At 53.9% G+C, this 24,142-nt stretch overlaps 2 protein-coding genes across 9 annotated transcripts in view; one reads left to right on the top strand and one right to left on the bottom strand.

The window, feature by feature from the left end:
* The window catches only part of Shank1 (SH3 and multiple ankyrin repeat domains 1), a 54,648-nt gene extending 41,769 nt beyond the window's left edge, over positions 1–12,879 (bottom strand). For 3 of the 5 annotated variants that reach the window (XM_075952621.1, XM_075952623.1, XM_075952622.1), the window contains exons 1-8: positions 12,421–12,878; positions 9,752–10,049; positions 9,390–9,593; positions 8,894–8,965; positions 5,056–5,164; positions 4,754–4,905; positions 2,269–2,436; positions 1,763–1,879 (exon numbers count right to left, since the gene is read on the bottom strand). In XM_075952621.1, coding sequence (XP_075808736.1) covers positions 1,763–1,879; positions 2,269–2,436; positions 4,754–4,905; positions 5,056–5,164; positions 8,894–8,965; positions 9,390–9,593; positions 9,752–10,006 — 1,077 coding nt within the window. In that variant the 5' untranslated portion in view covers positions 10,007–10,049; positions 12,421–12,878. Of the gene's footprint in view, positions 1–1,762; positions 1,880–2,268; positions 2,437–4,753; positions 4,906–5,055; positions 5,165–8,893; positions 8,966–9,389; positions 9,594–9,751; positions 10,050–12,420 lie in introns of all 5 variants that reach the window. The other 2 variants (XM_075952620.1, XM_075952624.1) reach the window with 1 other exon arrangement.
* Clec11a (C-type lectin domain containing 11A) lies at positions 11,425–20,663 on the top strand. 4 transcript variants are annotated; one of them, XM_075952628.1, is made up of 4 exons: positions 11,425–11,463; positions 16,486–16,675; positions 16,921–17,112; positions 17,907–20,662. In XM_075952628.1, exons 2-4 carry the CDS (start codon positions 16,510–16,512, stop codon positions 18,350–18,352), a joined length of 804 nt encoding a protein of 267 aa, XP_075808743.1. In that variant the 5' UTR covers positions 11,425–11,463; positions 16,486–16,509; the 3' UTR covers positions 18,353–20,662. The 4 variants fall into 4 exon arrangements, with proteins under 4 accessions (XP_075808743.1, XP_075808741.1, XP_075808742.1 ...); XM_075952626.1 differs by lacking the exon at positions 11,425–11,463 and adding an exon at positions 11,656–11,817 and having other exon boundaries at positions 17,907–20,663; XM_075952627.1 differs by lacking the exon at positions 11,425–11,463 and adding an exon at positions 14,843–15,136.
* The last annotated feature ends 3,479 nt before the right edge of the window (positions 20,664–24,142 follow it).

Here is a 24,142-nt window from a genome sequence, read left to right as displayed (position 1 = left end):
GGGTGGGTGGGTGGATGGATGGGTGGATGGATGGATGGATGGATTAAGGATGGATGGGTGGATGGATGAAGGGTGGGTGGGTGGATGGATGAAGGGTGGGTGGGTGGATGGATGGGTGGATGGATGGATGGATGAAGGATGGATGGGTGGATGGATGAAGGGTGGGTGGGTGGATGGATGAAGGATGGATGGGTGGATGGATGAAGGGTGGGTGGGTGGATGAATGAAGGATGGACGGGTGGATGGATGAAGGGTGGGTGGGTGGATGGATGGGTGGATGGATGAAGGATGGATGGGTGGATGGATGAAGGGTGGGTGGGTGGATGGATGGGTGGATGGATGGCTGGATGAACATGGATGGGTGGATGGATGAAGGGTGGGTGGGTGGATGGATGAAGGGTGGGTGGGTGGATGGATGCATGGATGAAGGATGGATGGGTGGATGGATGAAGGGTGGGTGGGTGGATGGATGAAGGATGGACGGGTGGATGGATGAAGGGTGGGTGGGTGGATGGATGGGTGGATGGATGAAGGATGGATGGGTGGATGGATGAAGGGTGGGTGGGTGGATGGATGGGTGGATGGATGGATGGATGAACATGGATGGGTGGATGGATGAAGGGTGGGTGGGTGGATGGATGAAGGATGGATGGGTGGATGGATGAAGGGTGGGTGGGTAGATGGATGGGTGGATGGATGAAGGATGGATGGGTGGATGGATGAAGGGTGGGTGGGTGGATGGATGGGTGGATGGATGGATGGATGGATGAAGGATGGATGGGTGGATGGATGAAGGGTGGGTGGGTGGATGAAGGGTGGGTGGATGGATGAAGGGTGGGTGGATGGATGGGTGGATGGATGGATGGATGAAGGGTGGGTGGGTGGGTGGATGAAGGGTGGGTGGATGGATGGATGAAGGATAGATGGATGGATGGATGAAGGATGGATGGGTGGGTGGATGAAGGGTGGGTGGATGGATGAAAGGTAGGTAGATGAGTAGACAGAGAGATGGACAAGCGAGTGGATAGGTAGTTGGATGATTGTTGACTGAGGTTTTCTGTCCCGCTCATTAGCTCAGAATGGGGGGTGTGCTGTGGGACAATGGTTTTACCCCGTAAAGATTTGTTTCTTGTACTTGTTTAATAAAATGCTGGTTGGCCAATAGCCAGGAAGGAAGTAGAGGCTGAGCAATGAGAACAGGAGAATTCTGGGAAGAGGACTCAGTTACCCAGACACAGAGGAAGCCAGACAGAGCAAGCAAGATGTGACTGCCTCGCCAAAAAAGGTACCAAGCCACGTGGCTAACATAGACAAGAATTATGGGCTAATGTAAGTTATAATAATTAGTTAATAAGAAGCCTGAGCTGATGAGCCAATCAGTTTATAACTAATGCAGACCTCTGTGTGATTTCTTTGGGACTTAACAACTGCGGGAACTGGGCAGGACAGAAACCTCAGTCAACAGAAGATGATTGCGGGTGGATGAGTGAGTAGGTGGGTGGGTAAATGAGTGGATAGGTTTGTAGATGGCTGGGTGTGGAGGTGGATTATAGATGGATGAGTGGGCGGATGGGTGAATGGGTAGGTACATGGAGAAGTGAGTGGATAGACAGGATGGATGGATGGATGGAAAGATGGACGGACGGGTAGATGGATGGACAGGTGGGTAGAAACTGAATGAACAGAGGTTGCAGAGCTAGGAGGTTTGAGTGAACTGTGGAGCATGTCTTTTAAGGGGCAGGTAGATGTTTCTGGGGCTGACCTTGTTGTAGAGAGCACAGATGTGCAGGGCTGTGTTTCCTGAGGCATTCTGGGCTCCAGGTTCAGCCCCATAGAAGAGCAGGTGTTCCAGGTGCTGAGAGTGGCCCCGTTGGCAGGCCTGGGGGACAGGGAGTGGAGAGGCCCGATTAGACCTCATCTGAACCCTTCCAAGGCCCTCTCCCTTGAGGTCAGAAGACTGTATCCGCATCCCCTTCTATTTTTTGCCCTTATTCCTGTTCTGGAACCCAGGCCATTAACTTTCTGTCTCTAAGCATTCAGTTACTCCAATGTATAAATACCCAGGCTGGCCCTTCAAGTGAATCAAGCACCCAGCCTCTCCATGTATCTATTCTCCGAGTCCTTTTACCTTTTCTTCTGTGAGGACTCTGATTATTTCACTCTCCTCTCTGTAAGGAACTCTGCCATCTCTTTTGCATCCCAGCCCTTGGATGCTGCAAAGCCCAGGTATCCAAGCTCTCCCCAGTGCTCGGGACTGAATCTGGATACCTGGTGGATTTCCTGCCAGCCGTTCTCATCCGCAATGCCCAGCTGGGCCCTGTTGTACAGAAGTAGCTCGCAGCAGCGGGGGTCACCCCCCACCATAGCTGTGTGGAACAGGGGGGTCAGCCCTCGGCGGTCCTTGTAGTTGGGGGAGCCCCCAAGGTCCAGAAGTGCCTAAGGAGGGACAGACAACTCAGGAAGAAAGGACAGATGGTAACTCTAGTTCTAAGACGCTGGTAGGTAGGTGAGCCTTAAATGGGCCATACAGGCTCACACCTGTGTCATTTCTGCTCTGAGTGTGTGTGTGTGTGTGTGCGTGCGTGTGTGTGTGTGTGTGCGTGTGTGTGTGTGGAGGAGGCCAGGGGTCGATGTTAAATATCTAAATATCTTCCTCGATTGTTCTCCACTTTATTCTTTGAGACAGAGTCTCTCACTGAACCTTAAGCTCACCAATTCACATAGAAAAGCTGGTCAGCAAGGCCCAGGTATCCTCCTGTCTCTGCCTCCCCAGCACTGAGATTACAGGCACGTGGCGCCACACTCTGCTTTTCTGCTTGTGTGCTAGAACTTGTAACTGAGGTCCTCACGCTTGCATGGCCCTCCACTGACAGAGCCACCTCTCCAGCCCCTCTGACAGTCTTAGAGACAATGAGAAGACGAGGCAGATGCCCTCAGAGGACCCTCTCACTCTGACATATGGCTCACCCTTTCTCTAGGGGGTGACGGTTGGTGAGCCAATGGAGGGTGGCCACAGCCTTGGGCCTTTTAATACAGGTAAGAATGGGGTCTAAGTTTAAGAACGCCCCTGACCAAGTGTGGGAGCACTACACAGACACCCACAAAAGGAAGCCTGGGAAAGGCAAGGCTGGGGTAAACTCAAGTTTGAGACAGCCTCCTTGAGGGTGGGGGTTCTAGGGGAAAGAGAGAAAGGGTGAAAAAGGCGAAGTTTAAGATCAAGTGTTGAGAGCTGCCCCTGTGTAGACAGCTCCACAGAAGCCCTTGTGTGGTAGGACGCTACAGTGACACGTGGTGCCATTCAACATGGTGGCCACAGGGGGGCGATGAGTACCTGACTGGGGCTAGCGAGTCCACGGAAGTGTGATTTTAATTTTATTCCATTTTAATTATGTTAAATCTAAACACCCTGGTGTGGCCAGCGGTTAGGGGACTTGATAGCAAAGATCTGGAAACACACAGAGGTACATGAGTATCCATTAGTTCTGGCTGTAAACACCAATTCTTCATGCCAATGTTTGGCTACACCAAGGGGCCCTTTGGGATTGGGCGAGCTAAGAGGGATGGGTCTCTGAACTGGGGCACCTGTGCACATGCGTGTGTCTCAATCTTTAGGAGTAGCCAGTGCCAAAAGAGAGACCAGGTGCCCTGGCAGAGGCAGAAGAGAGAGTATTTAAAATGAGGCTGCACGCAAGGGCAGGGCTATGGGGTTGGAGGGCCCATGCAAACATGAAGATCTGAGTCTGATCTCAGTGATCCGTGGAAAAGTGTTGCATGGGCTGCAATCTCAACACTGGAGAGGCAGTGGCAGGTGGATTCCTGGTCAGCCAGATTAGCCTAACTGGGGAGCCCTATGTGCCAAAGAAAGCTCCCTTGGTTCTCCAGTGGAGAAATGTGGTGGCTAATTCCTGAGGACCAACAGCTAAGGCTGTCCTCTGAGTGCGACTTTTGTATATGCCTGCTCGTGGGTTACACACATATGCATTTGTACACACACACACACACACACACACACACACCACAAGTGAAAACTGCACACAAATTCGCTCTGTGCATTTTGTGGGCACATAGGGCTTATTTGTTTGGAAACCACATCTTGTTTCTCTGTTGCGAGAGGCCCATGACACCCGTGCTAGCCGGAAACGCACTATGTAGCCAAGGTTGACCTTCCACTCCTCCTCATCCTCCTTCCTCTACCCCCCCCCAAGTGCCACCACACCTGTTTGGGGGGAAGTGTGTTTTGTGTCTTTGGTGTGAGAAGAAGGACCTGTGAGAAGACGGGTGTGTTGGGAGATGAAGGGCTAGGCTAGGATGAACACAGGAACAAACCCAGGGTGTGCGTGGAGACGGTCTCCCTGAGTAGCAGGAACTCACTCTCTATGTTCTAAACCTTTAAAGGTAGGTATTTGGAGAGGCAGAGGTAGGGTGCACACTGGCTGGACAGAGGGAAGGGGGCTATTCTGAGTGCCCAGGGAAGAAGCTGAGTCACAACCAGCTTCACTAAGCTGGGGCACCGGACAGATGGACAGAGGGAACTGTGTATCTGTCAGTGTACAGAATCCGATGGTGTAGTGGGGACGCAGAGGTACCATTTGGGCTGGAGGGTAGTGAGACAGGGTCTCACATAACCTAGGCCACACTTGGATCCCTGAGCGCTAGGATTGCAGGCATGTACCTCAGACCTGGCTGACAAGGGATCTTTTGAACATAAATGGGAAAGGAGGAAGGGTCCCCATCTGGACTGCCCCGGCCTCACCGTGAGTGCCAGGCAGTGCCGAGCACAGGCAGCCTTGTGCAGCGCTGTCATGCCATCCCGGGCTCTGAAGTCTATGTGAGCCCCACCCAGGCACAGCGTTCGAATCACCTCTACTGAGCCTTCCGTCTGGGCCGCCAGGGTCAAAGGTGTCTCTGAAGGGCAAGAGCAGATCCTCAGAGGCAGAACTTCGGGCCGCCAGCCCTTAGACTCCACCCCTGGTCTCCTAGCTGGGGTGTGTCCCTGGCCTCTCTACCCAACGCTGCTCCTCAGCCCAGTCCTTCACAGCCCATGCCTCTTCCTACCTCCTGAATCTGAGTCATGGTAATTGGGGTCCAGCCCCTTGTCCAGCAGCCTCGCCACCTTGTCAGACGTCCCGAGCTGCACATATTCCAGGAACTTCTTCAACCCCGTCTGAATCGTGTACAAAGAAAGACAGGGGAATCAGGGAGATTGGGAACAAGTGAAGAAAGCAACAATCAGAGACAGCACCCAGGGAGTACACAGCCAGCACCTTCCCAAGGCAAAAAGGAAGTCTGGTGTGGCAGGTTGCGCCAGTCATCTCAGCATTTGGGGGCAGAGACAGGAAGATGACGAGTTCTAGGCCTGCCTGAGCTATGTAGTGAGACCCTGTCTTAAAAGTAATATTCTAAAATAGAAGGGTATGGTGGTTTGAATGAAGATGGTCCCTATAGGCTCACAGGAAGTGGCCTTATCGGAGGAGTTGTGTCACTGAGGGCGGGCTTTGAGGTTTTAGAAGCTTGAGCCAGGTCCAGGGGCTGTCTCTTCCTTGCTTGCCAGTCGGGGTGTAGAACTCTCAGCTATCCACCCAGCACTATGTCTGCCTGTGTGCTACCATGCTTTCTGCTATGACAATAATGGACTAAACCTCAGAGCTGTAAGCCAGCCCCAATGAAATGCTTTTCTTTGAAATAGTAGCTGTGGTCATGATGTCTCTTCACAGCAGTAAAAGCCCCATGACAAAGGGGAACTGTGCACTGTGTTGAAATCTACCCTGGTACACACGTTCTTAAAGGAATACATCCCTACTGTTACTGGTTCCACATACAATCCAGAAGAAAACAATTAAAATATCATGTGCATGCAGCCAAGCCTACCAACCTGAGTCTGATCCCCAGAACACACGAGATAAGAAAACTGAGCTCTACAAATTTTCCTCTGACCTCCACATGTGATCGGTAACATTAACATGCCATCTCCACCCCAAAACCAGACATGCACAATAATAAATAAATAAGTAACTATATATATATATATATATATATATATATATATATATATATATATATATATATATATATATATCATGGGGGCTAGAGAGAGACAGCTTAGCTGTTCAAGGTGCATGCTGTTCCTACAGAGGACCTGAGTTCAGTTCCCAGCACCAACCAATGGCAGATAACTCTAACACCGGGGCGGGAGAGGGGGCTGATGCTACTAGCTCCCTGGATCACATCCATTCATATGCACATACCCACACACATACACATACAAAATTAAAAATAAAATAAATCTAAAAAAAGACACAGTGGAATTGCACATGGCCACTGGCTTCCAGAGTGGCTGGCACAGGGAGGGAGGGAGGGAGGAAGGGAGGGAAAAGGCACAAAGGGGAGGAAAGACGTGGACAGAGGAGAGTGGACAGTGTGGACAGAGGAGAGGAGAGTGGACGGTGTGGACGGAGGAGAGGAGAGTGGACGGTGTGGACAGAGGAGAGGAGAGTGGACGGTGTGGACAGAGGAGAATGGGCGGTGTGGACAGAGGAGAGGAGAGTGGACAGTGTGGACAGAGGAGAGGAGAGTGGACGGTGTGGACAGAGGAGAGGAGAGTGGACGGTGTGGACAGAGGAGAGGAGAGTGGACGGTGTGGACAGAGGAGAGGAGAGGAGAGTGGACGGTGTGGACGGAGGAGAGGAGAGTGGACAGTGTGGACAGAGGAGAGGAGAGTGGACGGTGTGGACAGAGGAGAATGGGCGGTGTGGACAGAGGAGAGTGGACGGTGTGGACAGAGGAGAGGAGAGTGGACGGTGTGGACAGAGGAGAGGAGAGTGGACGGTGTGGACAGAGGAGAATGGGCGGTGTGGACAGAGGAGAATGGGTGGTGTGGACAGTGTGGGACAGAGAAGCTTTGGGGAGGAAAAAAAAGAAGGAAGTTTCTTCCCACTAAATGTCAAGAATTGCTTCTCTCTGGCCACATCAGCCTGCTAACTTCCTCCCAGCTCCTAGGGACCAGGGCAGACACAGGGGAGATATCACCCAAGGTCTGGAGGGAAAGCACCCAACAGAATAAATGTGGCTGGAAAGGAAAGGCAGAGTGTGTGCTTGATGGAGATATAGGAGCAGGGAACTGTGGGCGTCTATGAAATGCTACCCAGGCAGGACCCTAAGTGCTTCTGAGCAGAGAAGGCAGGGTTAAAGATGGGCTGAAGGGCTAGGAGTAAAGTGCTTGTCATGCAAGCGTGAGACCCTGAGTAGAAAAAGCCAGGGGTGATGGTGTGTACTTGAAATCCGGGTACAGGAGGTGGTGGAGACAGGCATATCCCTGGGGCTTCCAGGTCAGCTAGCCTGGCCTACATGGTGAGCCTCAGACCAGTAAAGGACTATAAAAGGTAAGGTGTGGCCAATGAGATGGCTCATCAGATAAGGGTTCTTTCCACCATGTCTGACCACGAGTTCCATTACCAGGATTCAGATGGTGAAAAGAGAAACTGACTTTCCCCAAATTGTCCATTGTCCTCTGGCCTCCACATATGCATCTCCTCCTCCTTCTCCTCCTCCTCCTCCTCCACCACCACCTCCACCACCATCACCACCACCACCACCACCTCCACCACCATCACCATCACCACCACCACCTCCACCACCACCACCATCACCATCACCATCACCATCACCACCTCCACCATCACCACCACCACCTCCATCACCACCACCACCATCACCACCACCACCACCATCACCACCACCACCATCACCACCACCACCATCACCACCACCACCACCATCACCACCTCCATCACCACCACCACCACCACCACCACCATCACCATCACCACCACCACCTCCACCACCACCACCATCACCATCACCATCACCATCACCACCTCCACCATCACCACCACCACCTCCATCACCACCACCACCATCACCACCACCACCACCATCACCACCACCACCATCACCACCACCACCATCACCACCACCACCACCATCACCACCACCATCACCATCATCACCACCATCACCACCACCATCACCACCACCACCACCTCCATCACCACCACCACCATCACCACCACCACCATCACCACCACCACCATCACCACCACCACCACCATCACCACCACCATCACCATCATCACCACCATCACCACCACCATCACCACCACCATCACCATCACCACCACCTCCATCACCACCATCACCACCACCACCACCACCATCACCATCATCACCACCACCACCATCACCACCACCACCACCTCCATCACCATCACCACCTCCATCACCACCATCACCACCTCCATCACCACCACCACCACCATCACCACCATCACCATCACCACCACCACCATCACCACCACCACCATCACCACCACCACCACCATCACCACCACCTCCATCACCACCATCACCACCACCACCACCACCATCACCATCATCACCACCACCACCACCACCATCACCACCACCATCACCATCATCACCACCACCACCACCTCCATCACCATCACCACCACCATCACCACCATCACCACCTCCATCACCACCATCACCACCACCTCCATCACCACCACCACATCACCACCACCACCACCACATCACCACCACCACCACCACCACCACCACCACCACCACCACCACCACCTCCACCACCCCTCCTACAAATGCACATACCAGGCAGATAGCATTGCCCTGGGCAGGGGAGGCCATAAAGGGAAGTGGGAGGGGTTATGATGGAGATAAATGGGTGTCTCCAAACAGAATCCAAAGTTAGATGGAGGACTTGGCGTAACTGAGGGGCTGGCAGAGGGGAGAGCTGCTGGGAAAATACTGAATAAGAAGGTGATGGAAAGGCGCTCTGGGGGGCACACCCAGAGGAGGTCTATGCCAGGGCACTCACCTTCGTGTGCAATTTGGCCAGCTGTTTCTCATCTAGGTTGGTCTGTTTGTAGACTCGTGTCTTGTAGCGGAACTGAGACCAGGGGTTGGGTATGAGGAGACACAGATTCGTAATTAGAGTCCTTGCTGGGGAATAATGTCAGTGTTCCTCCCTTCCTCCCAGGATGAGTTTAGGGTTAGCATGGAAATGGCCCTAGGTAGGGTGACCTTTCCAGGAGAACCAGGCCATCAAGGTCTATTGCACTATAACCCCTACCTTGCAAGTAACCCCTACATACACTGAATGTTCTAGAATAACTACTGTAGTTGGAATTCCCTCACCAGTTGATAGTATAAGGAGCTTAGGGGAGGAAGGAGGCAACTCAGCTGGTGATTTGGACTCAGGATCTCTCTCCTATAAGTTCTCAGGAAATCTTGAAGAGCCCACTGGGGTTCTCTTGGAATCATAGTGGATATGTTCCAGGGCATGACTTCTGTTAAGAGTTCTGTGGCCTCACCTCCAGGTAGGGTACCCCCTTCTCGAAGGACTGGGGGTACTCTCTCAGCAGCCTCTCCTCTTCCAGGAAGTTGGCATCCCGGCCTGAGGTGGCCGGCTGGAACAGTCCATAGTTCAGCACGTCCTGCAGACTCTCACTCAGGGCACAGAGCACTTGCTGTTTGGCTGTCCAGATGGTGGCATCGGGGTTGAAGCGCAGGCATTTCTGGTGGGAGATAGGATGGCCAGGACTAGGTTGTGTCAAGAATCTGAGGGTGAAGGGTAGGTTGGAAAAGGAGTAGAGTCCAGTTGGAGCTGGGATTGGGGGTGGGGAAAGAGACTTGGTCAATATGTCTATCAGCTGACAGGTGATTAGCCACTCACCGTCTGGTGCAAGTCAGGGATGCCAATCCTGAAAACCATCATGCTGAAGTGGGCGTCGTCAGGGACAGACATGGAGCGTCCCTGGAGGCCTCGGGTAGAGGCCAGGTTACCAGGTGCTCCACTGCCCCGGCCCCGAGTCCCCTGGGGGCCTCTCCCTGGCCCGTCTGGGGAGCTGTCGGATTCTGAGGCCCCCTCGGGACACTCGCTGGCACTGTGGCGTTCCTCGTCCTCGCTTGTCGCGGGGCTGTGGGTCATCGTGGGGCCACGGGGCGACAGGGGACAGCAGCATCACAGGCAGCTGGGCAAGGCAGAGACGACCCTCAGTGTAGAGCCACTCAGAGTACCACTCAGTGACAGACACGGTGGAAGCCCGTTCCCTCTGCCCTGGGAGGCAAGGGAGACTGGACATACCCTCAGGCCTCTGCACAGACAAGCTCACACCACCTCTGCAGCCTTCCTGGCACCCTTCTCCTCCCTGTCCTTGGCCCTGCTTGCAGCCCCCCACCCCCCTGCGCTCCACTTTGCTTCTGACCCAGTGTGTCCCAGAAATCACAGAATCACCACGGGAGCTACTGGCCCACTTTGTCAAGCCACAGAAAATGAAGCTAAAATTAGCTAAGGACAGACAGGTGGACCAATCCACCCCAGTATCCTGCCCTCCTGGCCAGAGCCTGGCCTCTTCACCCCAGGGAGGCTAAGACTGACTTTTATAGTAAAGGCGAGATGGAGGTGTGAGTTTTGAGCCTGGGGCAGCAGGAGGTGCCCGAGAGCTGGTGACTTCACTGAAGTGTGGCTGACCACGTTTGGAGGGCTGCTGGGGAATGAGCTGTCCCTGGAGGGGATGGAGGGACACAAATGTGGGTGGATGAACAGAAAAGAGAAGTTCCCCCGAGCTCTACCCAGGGGACCTATGAGAGGTTACCGGGGCATACGAAGAGGATGTGTGGGTGGAGGTGGAACAGTCCAGGTGACAAGCTGTGGTAGCCTGGGTGGGCGTGGGCTGCTGCGAGTGACCTGTAGGTGTGTTTCAGGGCTGGCACAGCAGGGTGGGTGGGTTGGCACTGTTTGGTACTGCTGCCTCCACCGAGGAGAACTTGGATTGGGTGGGGTGGCTGGGGAGAGGGCTAAGAAGTGAACCGCAGCGATATGGGACCAGGAGGTGGGGAGGGTCAACACTCGCAAAGTGGCCTCCTGAGGGTTGGCTCCTTTCCAAATGCGGTCCTCTTCTCTCCTGTTCCCCACCCCCTACTCCCCACTCTAGAACCGGAAAGCAGAATGTCTGGTCTGGTCCCTCCCACCCCACACCAGGCCCGGCTCCTGCACCGTTGCCATGGAGATGGGAAGCAGTGGAGGGTACTGCTGACTTTGGGGGAGTGGGGATGGGCTGGGGGGGAGGAGGGTTGGGGAAGGAGAGACGAAATGTTTAAGGAAGAGAGTTCCAAGAACTGTAGGCGAGCAGGCATCTAACCGCGGGCTGAGGACCCCTCCCCCTCGTGGGGACCGAGCTCCGAAGTCCCCACGCCCCAGTTGGCCCTGTTGCCCAACCTGCGGGGCTCCGGAGGAGACTCCGGGCCTCCAGTTCAGTCTGCTGGCCGCCCTACACCACATACCACCTGGCAGTATGACCTCAGCCACTCCCCCTCGGCTGACCCTGGCTGACATCCCCTCTGCAGCCTCAGCTCTACAGGAACCGGTGGCAGGTGGGATGAAAGGTCAGCATGGGCCAGGCACCAAGAGCGCGGGCTCCACTGCCCCAACACCCAGGACAGCTCGGGCCCCTCCCCCTCCGGCCTTCAGGGAGGGAGCGGGCACACTCCGCCGGGGCGGCATGAATCAAAAGCTCGGCGGCTAAGAATAGCTGGCACGCAGCTGGTACCGAGACGGGCTGAGGGATCGGCAAGGGGCGGGGGGAGCTGGCGATGGGGAGAGAGGGGGTGCCCTGCGAGGCTGCGGGGGGACAGGGGACTGCTGGCGTGGCCAGGAGCCGGCCCCGGGAGAATGAATGGAGGTTGAGGAAGGCGGGAGCTGGGGCTGAGGCAGGAAGGCTGGTGAGGGGACAGCCCCAGGTCAGAGAGGGAGCTGGGACTGGGGGCGGGAGCAGAGGGGGCGCGCCGACCCACGGAGAAGGGACCGGAGGCGCGATGGACACGCGAGGCGCGAGTGGGAAGGAACTGGAGACGCCTGTAAGGGGCGGCGGGTCTAGGCGGCGTAGGATGCTCTGGCCCAGACCCTGGGCTTGGAGGGGTTGGGGCACCAGGGTGACCTAGGGGAGGGGCTCAGGTACGCCAGGGTGGGCGAGGCGGGGGAGTGGCCGAACAGGGTTGGGAGGCGGGGACCGGGACCCAGTGGTGGCCCTGAAGAGCCTAAGAGACCAACCAGTACGGCTTAGGGGGCACAGCACGTGGGGGATGGGGCACACCCTCCCAGCAAGGATGCTATCTGGGACGGGGCACCCGGGACTGGGTCGCAACCCAATTTAATGCCACCCGTAGGGGCCACGCTCCCTTCCACACCCGCACTCCCCCCCATACACACACCCTAAATGCACACCCAGGCTGGAGCCGGCGCCAGGCCAAGGACATCCGGGGCGCCCCCGCCCTCTCCCGCAACCCCAGCTCTCGCAGCTGCACCCTACCCCAGAAACCCCCTGGGGTGCCCCGTGCCCTTACCTGCCTGGCGGGGCTGCTGAGTCCCGGTCGGCGGCGCCCGCGGCCCCTCCCCCCTCCCCCCACCCCCCACCCCCCCTACACGGGGGACCCTCAGGCCATGCCCCACCGCCCCGGAGGGCGAGCGGGCCGGGGAGGGGGCGGGCGAGGGCTGGGGGGAGGGCGGGGGGGACCGCGGACCTCACCCCCCCCCGCGGGCCGGGCCCGGCCATCCGCAGCGCGCCCCCCCTTTCTGTCGCGCCCGTGCGCCCCTCCTCGCCCGCCCCGGGGCTGGGGTCCGGCCCGGCTACGGGCGCCGCGGCTCCCGCCGGCGGCTCTGCCTCCTCCTCTGCCTGGGGCCGCCGAGCCGCCGCCTGCTCCCGCTCGGCGCCTTCACTGCCACCCGGCTCGCTCTCTCGCACTAGCTGTCTCTCCCTCACCCGGTCTCTCTCTCTCTCTCTCTATTCCTCTCATCTCCCTCCCTCCCCTCCCTCCGCTCTCTCCCCTCCCTCCAGAAGCCCGCAGAGAGATATCGCCCCTCCCCGCGCCCCCAAACCTCGCCCATCCTCCCCCCCTCCAAACGCGGCTCCGCCCCTCTCCCCTCGCCCTCCTCCACCCTTCATCTCCACTTCCCCATCCCCAAACCCAGATTCCACCCCTGCTTACCCCCTTGTATCCCAAATGGGGTCCTGCCCCTCCCAGAGGAGCCCCTCTCCCAGAGTGCTCCCCACTCTTTCTATACATGGTGGGGTGCTATTTGTATTTGTCGAGAGTCTGTATATTCCCAAAGTGAATGCTGAGGGTTATAGACTCCTGTCCTGTGGTTCCCCTCACACACACACACACACACACACACACACACACACACACACACACGCATGCACGAACCTTTTCATATAAGCCCGCCACACACACACACGGAAGTACCTGAGATAGGCATATGTCCCTTCTCCCTACTGGTCCTGAAAGGAAGCATACTCACAGCTGCCTACTCCTTAGGGCACGCCTGCCCAGTACACAGGACTAGAGACACTCACCTGGCTTCATGCACAGTGTCACACCCCAGTGTCAGAGCATACCGACAGCACCCTGCAAGATTTACCCACACCATACTCCAACTGCCTGCTCGGATCTGCCCACAGAAGCACACGGTAGACAGACATGCGAGCTGTCTGAGCGAGCTCACCCACCCCCTGTCCATCACAGGTGTGCACACCTGTTTGACTGCACACCCCGCTCATAGCACCCCCTCCACAGCTAATCCCTGAGTACGGGTTCCTATTCAAGCACAGAGAGGCTAAGTAGCTTGCTTCAGGTCACCCAGCTCTAATGAGGTTCTTGTCAAGGATGAAGAACACAGAGGATGTCCCTGAAGTCTCCAGTGGCCTGCTATGGTGTCCCAAAGAACATTGTGTATCTTCACTCACCATATATCACCTCTAATTTCACACACATGGACACATAAAGCTAAGAGTGTGCAGGGGGTCAGCGTTCTGGTGCTTGGTACATTTATAGAGGCAAGGCAGATCTGTTCATCATCCTGCAGACGTCTTCAGTCCTGACTTCTCCTTTGTCCCAATTCCAGCTGCATCCCCAGAGCCACAAGGGAACACCATCACCTACAGATGGTGGTTCCAGGTAGCTTCTGGGTTCATCCGCAGATGCGGGCTCTCTGGAGCATCCTGGGATAAGCCGAGTTAGTGCCATCTCAGAGAGGCCCTCATCTTGATGGACCCACCCAGGTGCTGAGCAGCTGAGCCCATGGAGAACAGCTGTCGGTGCTGGCACCAGGACTGAGTAGCTATGCACACTCAATAGTTATTACGTGGAGGTCTCCAGCCTCTGGTGAGGGACCTCTGCGCTACTGATGAGCATCTGAGAGGCTCTGAGAGAGCCAGGAGGCTGCCCAAGGTCACTCTGCCCTCCATGTTCCAGGCTTTCTTGAAAACTGGTGTGTTCCTTTCCAAGACCCCTCCTAGGGCTCTCAGCAGCCAAGGGCAGATGTAAGGCACCTGCTTGGAGCCAGCAGTCTTGGCCAGATGCCACCATAGGGCTCCATGAGACTGTCATGTCCCCTCTCTGAGCTTCATTGCTTTTTCCATGCAGAGCCGGGGCTCCTAGAGCTCTGGCTCGTGAATTGGCAAGACCTGCTTGGACTATAGTTGGAAAAGCCCTGCAGGACTTATGGTGCTGGCATGGAGTGGGCATGGCACCGCCTTCTACTTCCCCAGCACTGGATCCTCCCACGGGCTTCAGTACCTCGACCTAGGCAGACACCTTGAGAACTCAGGTGTAACCTAAACACAAAAGTCTGTCTCTGAGGCCTTTGACCAAGCTGTTGTTACTCTGCCAGGAACCTTCTTATTCAACAGCTTAATTGAGCAGTTATTAGGTACGAGGAAACCCTGCTTTGACTTGGGGATACCTAAGAATCCAAGCCTTGGTCTGCAAGAAACAGATGTAAATAAACAAGGCCATACTGGTTGGATCATACCTTAAAGAAAAGGGGGCGTTTTAGAAAAGCATCTCATATGGCACTCAGAGCTGAGACTCCAGCGATGAGGAGGAGCTGAGGGAAGAGTCTGCAGGAGGAAAAGGATAGGGAGGACACAGCCGAGGTGGAGGGTGAGGGGAGATGAGGTGAGCCTGCAGAAAACGCTTCTCTCCCAGGCCCTAGCGCTGCAGGCTGTACTGAGCACTGAGGCTCAGGTTTGGCTTCTCTCCTGCTTCTGATGGGAAGGTGAGGAAGCAGGGGCGTGGGGAGTAATGTGATCTGATTTATGGTTTGGACGGATTGCTCTGGCTGCGGCAGGCAAGCAGCCCAGATTGGAGGGGCTTGGAGGAAGGAGGGGGAGAGCAGGGGGAGGGGACTGCAGTGGTCTAGGCTGGGGTGAGGCAGCTTATAAAATGTTCTCTGCTCAGAGCCCAGTGCTTGGTTAGTTCACTTCCTGGAGATACCTGCTCTGACTGTCCACCCCTTCTTCTCTTTGATGGGGACCACTGGGCCCACCACCACCTCCCACCCCAGCATTAGCCTGCTCAGGGCCTGGCCTGTAGGAGAACCTTGGAGTTACATATTTCAAGCTGTACACATGATGCTGTTCACACATGTCTCCACAAGCAGGCATACACAAGGGCTGGCAGGGCAGAGATAGACCATCTGGGTGGGGTCAGGGAGAGCCTGGAGCCTGAGGATGGCAGGAGTCCCCTTCTGTGTGGTCAGTAGTGACCACAGATAATAACAACCTTAGCATACCCTGCAGTCTGCTCCCTCCTCAGGAATGGCCAGGAGGTGGAGAAAGGAACAAAGCCAAAGCCAGCATCCTATTGTGGCCTGCTTTGTTCTAAGAAGGCTCATGGACCAAGGCTGAGGCCTGCCAGTATCAAGGATGCCCTACAGAATGTTCTCCATCTTTCTTCTGTCCATCTAAGTGCTTATACTTGCAAAAGGGAGTAAAAAGGGGCAGAAACAGTTCTGGAAAGTGGCAAGGAGTGGGTGTGGGGAGACCCAAGGCAAGGCGGGATCAAGCTTTGGAACGTTGGAGGTTTCCGGCCACAGAGGCAGAGCCTCCTGGAAGCCAAGAGGGGCGGGGAGACACACCAAGAGAATCTGAGGAGACCAAAAGTTGAGACAGACCAGATCATCGGGAGGGAGGCAGAAGAGAGAGACGAGCAGAGTGGAGGATCAAGAGGCTAGTGATCTGCCCATAGACAGACACTCGTCAGTCTGAGACCCCTGCCTCCTCCAGTCCTGTCTATCTCAGTCATTCTGACCTTTACTAGTTTGAGTGCTAGGAAGCCCAGCTGGATGCAGGCTGCCTGGCTTTTAGGGGCCCTAGTGGTCCCTCAGCTTTTGGGTTTTGGCCATGGAGTCTGGGGTCCTGGGAGGGACTGGGAGGGAGGCTGGGGAGGTGCCCTGGAGGAAGAGCGAAAGCGAGAGTCACTGATGTTGAAGGTGAGTGTTGGGCTCGGGATGAAGCACTGTAGAGATGGGAAAAAATGGGGCTTAGATGGAGCAAGGGGTTCAGAGAAAGAGCTGAGAGAGTAGCTGAGGAGACTGATGTGTGTTCTCTGTCCCACAATCTACAGGAGGCCCTGGGGCTGCCCATTGGGATGGGAAGTAATGACAGTCTTGCTGGAAATTCTAAAGGCGAAGAGGTGTTGGGGACCAAGGAGACCCAAGGGGAAGAAGAGGAAGAGGAAACCACATCACCTATTTCCAGTTCCAACCCTTTCCCCAGCCCTTCTCCCACACCAGAGGACACCATCAGTTACATCTGTGAGTATCCAGAAGCCAGGATGGCCTGTCTGTCAATCACTGACCCATATGTCTCCCAGACATATCAAGGGAGCCCCAGGTCTCCCCCCCCAATACATGCCTGTCAAGAGCCCAAACCACTGAACCTCATCTATATAGTCCAGATTACCTCACCCATTCCATCTTTGGGAGTCGGAGGGCCATGCCCTCCCTTTTCCTTAGGACCCCTGATTGTGCCTCCAGTTGACTATCCTGTCCCTTCACAGTGGGCCGCTTGTCCGGCCTGGATGCAGGCCTACACCAATTGCATATTCGACTGCACACCTTGGACACCCGTGTGGTCCAGCTGACCCAGGGACTGCGGCAGCTGCGAGATGCTACAAGTGATACCCACGACTCCGTGCAAGCCCTAAAGGAGGCACAGGTCCGGGCTGAGCAGGAGCACGGCCGCCTGGAGGGTGAGTCTCAGCAGCACCTAGAGGGCCTAGGTGGGAGGAGGCGCCCCAGGGAGGTCTGAACACCTGGGGACCAAGGGTGTCAGGAAACTAGAGGATCCACACAGAACTGGGATGGGCTGGCACATCTGTAGCTGGGTTATGTGGTGGGTGAGACACTCCTCGCTTCTTCAACCTGGGCCGCACCCTGGAAGCTCCACCCACTCACTGTCTGGCACCGCCTACACTCTGGCCACGCCCTTCTAAGGCCACCTCGTTAGACACTGCCGCTCTAATAAAACTGCCCTCTGGCCCCACCCTTTTATAACCCACAAACGCTTGGGTCCTGCCCCTGACAGCATGGCCAGGCTTCATTGGTCACTGAAGTTCTAATCCCTCCCATTACCCGCGCCCTCTCTGTCCTCAAAGCTCTGCCTCCCTAATTAGCCACGCCCCTACCACTCTTGTCTTAGCTTCACTTTTCACTCTGACTCCGCCCTCTTCCAGCCACTAAAGCTCTGACCCCGCCCCCTGCAGCCCTGGCTCTGCTTCATCGGTTTGTCTAACCCGAGTTTTGGCCCCGCCCCCAGCAGGCTTGCCTCTACCTCATTGGCCATCGCAGTCTAACTCTCATTCACCTGGCCCCGCCCCCAACCCTCAGGCACCAATCAACTGCTTTGGATCCTCCCTTTACCTACAGGCCCCTCCCTCTCCCGCCTCTAGAAACCTTGGTTCCGCCTCATTGGTCACCCAGAGCCTCTCTCTGGCCCCGCCCCCTCTTGCCCCACTGTTCTGACTCCGCCTCACCATGCACACAGGCTGTCTGAAGGGCATGCGCCTGGGCCACAAGTGCTTCCTGCTCTCGCGGGACTTCGAGACCCAGGAGGCCGCGCAGGCGCGGTGCAAGGCGCGGGGCGGGAACCTAGCGCAGCCGGCAGACCGCCAGCAAATGGATGCGCTAGGCCGGTACTTGCGCGCCTCGCTCGCCCCCTACAACTGGCCGGTGTGGCTGGGCGTGAACGACCGGCGCTCTGAAGGGCTCTACCTTTTCGAGAACGGACAGCGCGTGTCCTTCTTCGCCTGGCACCGCGCGCCCAGCCCGGAGCCTGGCGCCCATCCTAGCGCGGCATCACATCCACTCAGCCTGGATCAGCCCAATGGCGGCGTCCTGGAGAACTGCGTGGCGCAGGCCTCAGACGACGGTTCCTGGTGGGACCATGACTGTGAGCGGCGCCTCTACTTCGTCTGCGAGTACCCTTTCTAGAGAGCCAGTCCTTGCCTCAGAGCTCTTAAGACACATTCTTCTCCGTGTACCCTGCTGTCCGGGACCGCTCAGAGGTTTACAATAACCACGAATAAATTTTAATAAGAAAAGGCTTTTTACTTTAGATATTTGCACCCAGGGTGGTTGAAGTCAGGTGTGCCCTTCAGAGAACTCCAAAGACACAGCCTCTAGCCGTTTCAGCCCAGAGCTTAGAAAGGCAAAACTCCGCAAGATTACACGTAGTGCCTACGTGTAGGGCAGGGGCTTATTTGCAGTCGTCCTGGTCATCTTTTGAGTAGACTAAGCAAATATGATTACAAAAGCAGAAAGAGCAGTCTTACTATCTTGCTAGAACAGCACATTTTACAAGATCGGTCACTTTAAGAAGAGTCTCACATCTGGTGTCGGGATAAGGGAAGTGGGCTGACAGGAGCGCATTGTGTTAGAGGCACTCTCTGCTTTTGGTCTCTCAGGCAGAGTAAGTCTAAACTTTTCAGTTTAATGTTTGCCACCACACCTACATCGTGCGCCCCGAGCCCCACGCTGTATGCCTGTGCTTTGCACCCTATATAGTGCACCATGCATCTTGGGCCCCGAAGTGCTACCAATCCTGGATGGTTGGGCTCCCCTGAGTCATAGCCTATGCAGCCTCCCCATGTCCCCATCTGTCCTCGAAGCTTCAAGCTCCCAGCTAAGCTCAGTGCCAATAAACCCTTCCATAATATAATTTGAGGGACTATGGAGACATCTGACCTTTATTTTGCCTGGGGAGAATCAGGAAGTACCAGACCCTGACTTTGGATACTTGTCTTTTTAAAATACAGAATGTTGGAGAGCACATGCGCACAGGAACACGTAGTTGTGCACAGATGTTTGGTGTACTCATGCACCCATGCAGATGCCAAAATCCCTAGCCTGCTTCCAAGGGGGTCTTTAGGAGCTGAGCCCTGTCACTGCTCCTCCGCAGAGAGATAAGGTGTGCTCTAGGTCCTGCCGTTTAATCTTGTTTTGTGTTGACCAGGGTTCTCAGACCTGCTTTCCCTGGGTGATTCATCAAGCTCATTCCAGAGAGGAGAGGCATCCACTCCAACCTTATGCCTCACAACTTGCAGAGCATGCGATCAGACAGGGGGAACACTCAGGTTCCCTCAGTTACTTCCTATCCTGGAAGCTAGGTCAGTCTTCTCCTCTTGGAGCCCAGGTCTCATGCAGGTCCTCTAGCAAGCCCCACCTTCTCCTTCCATGTGGTGTTGGCCTACATTTCCCAGTATGCCTGAGGACCATAGATCAGCTGTCTCCAACGAAAACTGAATTCTCTCCATCCACCGGGCTTGCCCCATGCATCTAGGGAAATGTAGTCCAGTCCCTGGATGGTTGCATAGTAATAATACCTTTCCAACAAGAGTTCAAACAAACAAAAAATTGGAAAACTTGTGAATTTTCATTGACAGATGGTAACAATTTTTTTAAAGTGAAATTGCTTCATATTAAATACATACATATGTGTAGGAAATGGTTAGAAAATTTGGGTGTTAACTATTGATCCCAAAGACCACCATCCTAAATCATGGCTAAATTAATAAAAGTAAACAAGCAATTAAAGCAAGAGCCCGTTTGTGTACACCAGCTGCCTCCCCCTAAGGTAGGGTTCGCGAGTTCAGGCACTGAATGTGAGGAAGGACGGGTTTTTATAGCTGAGGTTTTCAAATGTGGGAGCTGGTGGGCAGAATGGTGGGGTTTCAGGAACAGAACAAAGCATGACGAGTTAGTCATAATGACCTGAAACAAAAGAGGTTGCAAGGGGCAAGGTGGTCCTAGCAAGGTAGTCATGGCAACAGTGGAAACAAAGGTAGGGTTGCAAGATGGTTATGAAAAACCTTTTGAAACAAAGACATGGTTGCCATTTCCTGGAACTGGCGGTACAGAACCATTTGTAGTTAAGGTTACAGGGAGGGCCTAGCCCAATCCGTGAAAAACGGAGTTCAGTCATAAACAGGAACAAGCCCAGTTTATCTTCACTATAAAATGGATTTTAAACCTAAGATGGAGGCAGGCTGGCTATTTCTTTACAACATTACTGAGTAGGATATTAAAAACACACGAAAATTCTTTGCAGCCAGAAGTGGAGGCTGATACCTGAAGACAGGAGGCAGGGCCTAGGGTTTTGGGGCAGCCTGGATTTTAGAATGAACCCCTGTCTGGACAAAGAAAAATAAAAACAAAAACCAATCAAACATACACCGCAAACCTAAAACAAACAGACTGAAGAGGGCTAGGAAGATGCTCAGTCAGCAAAGTGTTTGTTCTGGAAAAGTGAGGACCTGGCGCTTTTATCCTCAGCACCATGAAAAGGCCAGGCCCGGCAGAGAGTGTCTGCAACCCCAGAGCTGGGATAGACACAGGTGCTCCACTGGCCAGCCAGCCTACCCAGCCATTGGGAGGAGAAGTGATGAAGGAAATCACTTGATGTCCACCTGAAATAGGATGGGGGCAATATTCTTTTAAAATATTTTTCACCTGCTAGTGGGAGTTAAACCCAGAGCCTCCTACACGCTAGGCAAGCATGCTACCACTAAACTGGACTCCAGCCCTCAAAAATTTTATTTTGCTTGGAAAGTAATTGCTAATGCTATACCACAACAGTTTAAAAAGTGACAAGAAACTAAGATACATATTTTTATTTAAAAAAATTTCAGGGCCAAGGTGTAGAGAGGAAGAAATAGGGAAGAAGGGAGCAAGGCCCAATAGAGGAGAGCTGAACACAGTCAACTGTGTGAAGCCTCGCTCTTCTGAGGCCAAAGGCAGTCTCTGTCTTCTGAAGTTTAAGGGAACAAGGGCCTGAGGGAGCTGAAGTTTTGAAGTACTGGAGTGAAGGGTGATGTGGAATTTCCTTCTATATATGTTCTGCTTTTATTGGCTGATGAATAAAACTGTATAGGCCACAATGCCTTAGCAGAGTAAAGTCAGGCAGGAAATCAGGAGAGAGAGAGAGAGAGAGAGAGAGAGAGAGAGAGAGAGAGAGAGAGCAGAGTCAAAGATGCCATGTAGTTTCCAAAGGAGAAAGAAGAAAGATGCCACTGGAAACTTTCAGAAAACCACAGCTTCGGGGTGATACATAGATTATTAGAAATGGGTTAATTTAAGATGTAAGAGCTAGGTAGGGCTATACCTAAGCTATTGGCCGAACAGTGTTGTAATTAATAAAGTTTCTTTGTGCTTATTCAGGTCTGAGAGGCTGGGAGACGAACGAGCAGTCTCCGTTACAGACAGGTTTAAGATACGAGCAGTATATTCTGTTGGAGGAGGCCCTCGAGTTTAGCAGCAGTGGGAATGGAGAGGATGACTCTGAAAGGGCCTTTCCCTTAGGGGAGAGGGGTAGGGGTCACTGGTCCGGAACGAGAAAAGAACCAGGTTCCTAATGTTAAAATATGATGGGGTGGAGTGGTCAGATGGCCAAGGTGAACAATGATTGGTGAAACCTACAGTTCACAACCCCAGAGAACCTAGACAATGAGGACCCTAAGAGAGACATACATGGATCTAATCTACATGGGAAGTAGAAAAAGACAAGATCTCCCGAGTAGGGGCTGGAGAGATGGCTCAGTGGTTAAGAGCATTGCCTGCTCTTCCAAAGGTCCTGAGTTCAATTCCCAGCAACCACATGGTGGCTCACAACCATCTGTAATGAGGTCTGGTGCCCTCTTCTGGCCCGCAGACATACACACAGACAGAACATTGTATACATAACAAATGAATAAATAAATATTTTTTTTTAAAAAAAAGATCTCCCGAGTAAACTGGGAGCATGGGGACCATGGGAGAGGGTTGAAGGGGAGGGGGAAAAAGGGGGGAAGCAGAGAAAAATGGTTGGTGACTATCTGGATCATCGAGTGCAGGTAAGTGAGCAGGAGACTAATCAGGTAAGTGGGGAGATGTAAAGGCTGAGATATGAGAGCGGGAGTCAGGATCAGTCACCCAACAGAAGCTCAAGCAAAGAAATGGAGAGGGGCCATTTGGGGAGGACCCTCATCCTAGGAAAGTGAGGGGCAGAAGCTTTACCCAGTCTAGGTGAAGTTCTTGTGAATACATAGTAAGAAGGTTTTGAGGCAATGATTGGTTTGCTTGACCTTCCATGAGGAGTAGGAATCATGTGGGATATGGAAATGCCAAGGGATCTTAAGAGCTTTGGATAAAGTCTGTGGAATTTGAGAAGTAAACTCAGGGCCATTGCATAGTTGAAGGGAAACTGGAACTTCAAAGTAAGGGATGACTTCTCAAAAGAGATCTGAGACTAATTGAGCCCTTTTGTTGGTGTAGGGAATGTTTCCAGTCACCCTGAAAAAGAGTCCACCAGAACCAGGAGGTATCAGATTCTTCTGACAGTGGGCATGTGGGTAAAATTGAGTTGCCAGTCAATCCTGGGTGAGATTCCCTGACAGATCTTGCAAGAGGCAGTGATGGCCTTTAAGAAGGACAAATCTAGTCAGGTGTGGTGGCGCATGCCTTTAATCCCAGCGCTTAGTAGGCAGAGGCAGGAGGATCTCTATGAGTTTGAGGCCAGCCTGATCTACAAAGTGAGTTCCAGGATAGCTAGGGCTACACAGAGAAATCCTATCTCAAAAGGAGGAGGGAGAGGAGGAGGAGGAGGGCAAATCCTTGATAAGGAACTGTAGATGGGCCTCAGTGAAGTGAGAAGTGAGACAAAGCCGGGCTATCAGGGTGAAGAGCTGGTGCACAGAGTGTGGAATTTGCTGAGTGTCTGAGGATGATAGCGAAGATGTGAGCTGTAAAGGATGCCACGGGGGGTGTGAGAGGGACCCACATCTCCACAAGCTGTAGCTCTAGTCACCTCAGCGGCTCAGTTATTTCCCTTGGAGACGATGGAGTCATCCACTGGTGTGATTGGCAGTGCACGATTTCTATGGCCTTCAGCATGGCCATGAGCTGGTTATGGGTCCTCTCTTCGTTGTTAGCAGTCCATGCTCCTTCCAGATGGCTGTGTATGACAGAGGGATATGAAAGGCACACATGGAGTCTATGAAGAGATTGAGAGAGTGTTCCTTTGCTAGTTCAAGGCATGGGTAAGAACTAGTAGCTGGAGAGATGGCACCAGCTGTTCTTCCAGAGGTCCCGAGTTCAAGTCCTAGCAACCACATGGTGGCTCACAATCATCTGTAATAAGATCTGGTGCCCTCTTCTGGCCTGCAGGCACACATGGAAGCAAAACACTGTATGCGTCATAAATAAATACATTTAAAAAAGATAAACTAGTAGTTCAGTCTGTTGGTTTGTGGCTGAGTTGAAAGGGCTCATTAAGGTGGTTCCTTAACCACATTGGTGTCCCAGATGATGGCGCATCCTGCCTTTTGGAACCCCTGCATAGGAAGGAGCTGTCATCTGTGCCAGGTGTAGGTAGTCTGCGGTGGAGGGCCCTCAGGTATGTGTGTGGGATGAGGTAGTAGCTATTCTAAGGTCTCAGTGCAAGAATGAGATGAGCAGTGGAGGAGCTCTGAAATGCTGAGAGGTGGGCATGCCCGGAAGGTAAGTGTGGCATCCTCTATCGATGCTGCCTGAAGGGAGAGAACTTGGGAAGAGGTAGTGCTTGGAAACCTGTACATTATGAGATAGGGTAGGTGGTGAGAAGAGAAGACAGAGGTAGGTGACCTGAAGGTTAACTCACGTGTGTGTGTGTGTGAGGGGGGTGGGGTTCACCATGTAGTCCTGCCTATTTTGGAACTCACTCTGTAGACCAGGCAGGCCTTGAACTCACAGAGATCCGCCTGCCTCTGT

The sequence above is a fragment of the Microtus pennsylvanicus genome, chromosome 18 (genome assembly GCF_037038515.1).
Source record: "Microtus pennsylvanicus isolate mMicPen1 chromosome 18, mMicPen1.hap1, whole genome shotgun sequence".
In the NCBI taxonomy this organism is placed as follows: domain Eukaryota; kingdom Metazoa; phylum Chordata; class Mammalia; order Rodentia; family Cricetidae; genus Microtus; species Microtus pennsylvanicus.
This window is presented reverse-complemented; position numbering and strand designations above follow the sequence as displayed.